This window comes from Procambarus clarkii, chromosome 82, assembly GCF_040958095.1.
Source record: "Procambarus clarkii isolate CNS0578487 chromosome 82, FALCON_Pclarkii_2.0, whole genome shotgun sequence".
Taxonomy (NCBI): Eukaryota; Metazoa; Arthropoda; class Malacostraca; order Decapoda; family Cambaridae; genus Procambarus; species Procambarus clarkii.
Window position 1 is genome coordinate 14040108 of NC_091231.1, and position 5000 is coordinate 14045107.

The 5000-nt window shown below is 44.2% G+C and overlaps 1 protein-coding gene across 1 annotated transcript in view; it reads right to left on the bottom strand.

Annotated features, from left to right (window-relative positions):
• Positions 1 to 4073: 4073 nt before the first annotated feature.
• LOC138358156 (circumsporozoite protein-like) overlaps positions 4074 to 5000 on the bottom strand; it is a 5903-nt gene continuing 4976 nt past the window's right edge. Inside the window, exons 2-3 of the mRNA XM_069315658.1 lie at positions 4592 to 4774; positions 4074 to 4558 (exon numbers count right to left, since the gene is read on the bottom strand). Coding sequence (XP_069171759.1) covers positions 4074 to 4558; positions 4592 to 4774 — 668 coding nt within the window. The remainder of the gene's footprint in view (positions 4559 to 4591; positions 4775 to 5000) is intronic.

Below are 5000 nucleotides of genomic sequence, written 5' to 3' on the forward strand. Positions count from 1 at the left end.
TTGAGGTATACTGTATTAAGGGCACGGTTTATTGGCTCTATAGCGGGATAAAATAGTGACATAATTTATGTTGTAGTACATACAGCAAAGATTATATATATAATAATTATCTGTATTGAAATCGTATTCCTTTAGAATTGTAATTTATTATTTGTGCATTAAGCTTTAACAGATTGTTTCAACTTTTAATGGTGAATAAAACACAAACGCAAAATACCTTACCTGAAAAATCTACTAAAGCCATTATATGCTATCATAATAACGAAAATAATTAATGTAACCTTTGTTGCAACTAAAACCATCTCACGAAATGGAAATAATTACAACAATTCAACATTAAGAAGCTTATCAAATAACTAAAATGATTCGACATGCAGATGAAGAGTCACAATAACGTGGCTGAAAAATGGTGCCCAAACGATACACTAGAAATTGAAGAGACGACGACGACGACGTTTCGGTCCATCGTGGACTATTATCACAATCGACTTGAGAATGGTCCAGGACGGACAGAAACGTCGTTGTCTCCTCAATTTCTAGTGTGGGGTTTGGTCAACATGGTTCAACATGATTTATTGAACAAATAAGATATTTTGAAGATAATTTTACCACGTGCAGCAAAACGTAAGACAATATACGTAATATGTCTCGATTTTCACACATTTGACAAAAATTCCTCATTAGATAAGACTCTCAAGAGTACAGGTGTAATGGTAGAGCTTCCCCCATTATCTGAGATATTCCCCATTATCTGAGATAGGAAGCTAATTTGCCTTAATGAGTTCCTATTAGCCAACAACCGGCCTTTGCCAGGTAGCAACCCTCAGCAGTTGACTAATTCCCATGTACCTAATTACTGCAAAGTGAACAGAGGCATCGGGGTTTAAAGGAGACGTGCTCAAATGATTCACCCTGCTTGGGATTCGAACCCCAGGACCAGTGGGATGTGAACCGGCTGACCTATCAACTGGATATGTTTTCGAATGACGTGAATATTGGTAATTTAGACGAAAGCAAGAGAAAGCTCCAGCGGTTTGTACCTTTGTAAGAAAAAGACCTGTTCCAGGAATTTTATTCTAAGAAAGTAAACGAAACCATGTTTCTTTCATTCCTAAGAATTTTTTATATGATTCAGTTTTAAATTTTTCTTCAAATTTTCTGTTTTGTATTTTCTTCTTTTTGTTCTACTCTCCCTGAACCTTTCACAAGCAATGCTAGTTGAGCAAAAGATGAAGAACATAAGTACCAAAACTTCTTCCCTGCCCGAGAGTCGAACCCTCGACCTACCGGTTGTTAGCCAAGAGCGCTATAATCACCGTGATGAATCATTCCACTGTTCTAACAACAGCGTTAACCACGTCACTGTGATTGGATAATCTCTGTTGAATATGCAACGACCCAAAGAGCTTCCGGATAAAAAGACATCACAGAGACTACATAACCTCGGTGTAAAATCGGTTAGATGGTCTTCAGGAGATTATCAGAAGTCTCTGCCCTTATTTCCTTCTAATTAGACTCGTTTTCAATATTTTGAGTCTAATGCAGTTTCTCCTAAAAAAAAAACAGCTTCTCCTTTCTTATGGACGTGATGTTTCTCATCGCTTATGGACGTGTTCCCATCACTTATGGACGCGATGTTCCCATCACTTATGGACGTGATGTTTCTCATCGCTTATGGACGTGATGTTCCCATCACTTATAGACGTGATGTTCCCATCACTTATGGACGTGATGTTTCTCATCGCTTATGGACGTGTTCCCATCACTTATGGACGCGATGTTCCCATCACTTATGGACGTGATGTTTCTCATAGCTTATGGACGTGTTCCCATCACTTATGGACGCGATGTTCCCATCACTTATGGACGTGATGTTTCTCATCGCTTATGGACGTGTTCCCATCACTTATGGACGCGATGTTCCCATCACTTATGGACGCGATGTTCCCATCACTTATCACATTGTTGGCTGTGCTTGTCAGAGGCCATTCTAACTGTGTATGGTTCAGATATATATACAATTCTATTGGAATGGCGATATCAGCAGGAATATTAATTTTATTCCTGTAGAAATGTTTGATTATGCATAGTGTGCGAACTCTCCTCGATTATGGATTAGGAGATAACGCTCACAGAGAGCAAGATTTTGACCAAGCCCGCCCTCCTGATTTCTATTTTTTTTTACTTTGTGATAAAAGGTCAATTTTAAGGCGTTCTGGGCTCACTGGAGTGTATAGAAACGCTGGTCCTCGAGGAATCTCCATATTGGTTATGGCTCCACCTGCCTTTAACTTCTTATTGGTTTGCAGTTCTTAAGCTCATTGATTCTGGCACTCTTTAGAAATGCCTTGTTAGTTATTTTGGATTCATTAGACTATTACCGCCTGCCTGTAATGCCCTATATTACATCTCATTTGCAGTTCTCGCCTCGCCCTGGCGCTAAAAAAAAATATTCAGTAATCCAATTCAAACTCGAGGCATATTAAAATATTTAGAAAAAAATCAACTTACCGACTTTTACTTGAAAGAAAAAATACATACCTTATTTCCGTAGTGAAAATGACCTGAAAGTTGGGTTAACTGTGCTGGAAAGCCAGAAAATAGATGGAATTGCTGATACATGTAGGAAGACTGTTTGCACCAGAGACACATTATAGTTGAGGAAAGTGGACCTGTGATGTTGACAAGTATTGGAAAGTGATCTGTCGGCCTCGCTGGATAGGAACTATTGGAAGAGAGGGACAAGAGGAGGAGTAGGAGACGGAGCAGAAGGGAAGAGGTGGGAGAAGAAAAGAAGGAGAGGAGGGCTAGTAGGAGGAGGAGGTGGGGAAAGGGAGGTGGTGACCAAACCACATATAAGAATATGATGAAGCGACGACGTTTCTTCTTGGTGCAGAACGGACCGAAACTTCGTCGCTTCTTCATTGTCTGGCGAATGGTTTGCTCATCGTATCATCAGCTACGTTATTGTGACTCATCATCTTCAGGAGGAGGAAGAGGAACAAGTCAAACAGAAGAAAAGAGGATGACTAGGAGAAGAAAAAGTGGCCTACAAATGCTGCTGTGAAAGCATTGTGCTGCTGTTTTTGCTCCTGATGTTGCTCCCGATCGTGCTGAATGCAGCTGCTGCTGCTGCAAAGGCGAACTAATGCTGGCTACTACTGCTGTGACATTAGAAACGGCACATATCGCAAGCAAGGAAAACAATGGCAAGCCTTAGCAGAGCAGAAGCAACTACAGCAGCAGCAGAAGCAGCTGAAGTAGCTACAGCAGCTGCTGTCTCACGCCACTTAGTAATACATACCATAAAGCAATACAATGACAGATACAAACTAACGCAAATATGTAACAAAGAATTATGATATTGACTTAAAATGGATTGTTTAGATTGTGGATGATCACACCTCAGCAAGTTGCAGCATCAGGAACCTTTATCACCAGAGCAGCCATCAGATATTGCAGGTTATCTTGAGGTTATCTTGAGATGATTTCGAGGCTTTTTAGTGTCCCCGCGGCCCGGTCCTCGACCAGGCCTCCACCCCCAGGAAGCAGCCCGTGACAGCAGACTAACACCAAGGTACCTATTTTACTGCTAGGTAACAGGGGCATAGTGTGAAAGAAACTCTACCCATTGTTCGAACCCGGGACCACAGGATCACAATTCCAGCGTGCTGTCCGCTCGGCCGACCGGCTCTTCCCCTTACAGCCACCAGATATTACAGCTTCGCCAAGTTAGCCACATTGGAAAGTTGCCTCGTCGGGAAGTTGCCACACGAGAATAGCAGCAGTTGTGAGAAGATGCTCCGAGGGCAGGGTGCAAGTGGGTGGATTATCACTATCTTGATAATGACCCAACAAGAAAATAATATTGCATATTTAGGAAAATCCTCTCTCGGTAATTGCTCTCTAGAAAAGGGTAACCATTTGCCCTTTTACCTTACTACTCCATAATATTTGACCTCTGCATTAACTACTCCTTAATACTTGATCTCTTTATTAACTACTGTATTTTTTCTTCACCTATTGTATTTCCTTCAATTAAATTTTCCGCATAAAACACACATTTTTTTTCCTTACATAAACAAAAAATTGAAACCATCAACGTTTTCGCTCACATCAACACCCTCCGCAACACCCTCCGCAACACCCTCCGCAACACCCTCCGCAACACCCTCCGCAACACCCTCCGCAACACCCTCCGCAACACCCTCCGCAACACCCTCCGCAACACCCTCCGCAACACCCTCCGCAACACCCTCCGCAACACCCTCCGCAACACCCTCCGCAACACCCTCCGCAACACCCTCCGCAACACCCTCCGCAACACCCTCCGCAACACCCTCCGCAACACCCTCCGCAACACCCTCCGCAACACCCTCCGCAACACCCTCCGCAACACCCTCCGCAACACCCTCCGCAACACCCTCCGCAACACCCTCTGCAACACCCTCTGCAACACCCTCCGCAACACCCTCTGCAACACCCTCTGCAACACACTCTGCAACACCCTCTGCAACACACTCTGCAACATCCTCTGCAACACCCTCTGCAACACACTCTGCAACACCCTATGCAACACCCTCTGCAATACCCTCTGCAACACCCTCTGCAACACCCTCTGCAACACCTTCTGCAACACACTCTGCAACACCCTCTGCAACACCCTCTGCAACACCCTCTGCAACACCCTCCGCAACACCCTCTGCAACACCTTCTGCAACACCCTCTGCAACACCCTCTGCAACACCCTCTGCAACACCCTCAGCAACACCCTCTGCAACACCCTCAGCAACACACAACTCCCTTCATTCTCGACGCGTAGCTGAACCAGCAACAACAGCAGCCTTTTGTCCTCTGAAGTTGAGCTATTTTTGCCTGGCCTGAGTTTGGCGAGGTGTGGGGGGGTGTGGATAGGCAGGGATAGGCAGGTGGTCCTAGCCACGAGGACCAGCAGCAGCAGCAGTAGTAGGAGGAGGAGCTCCTGCTACTGCTGGGAACGA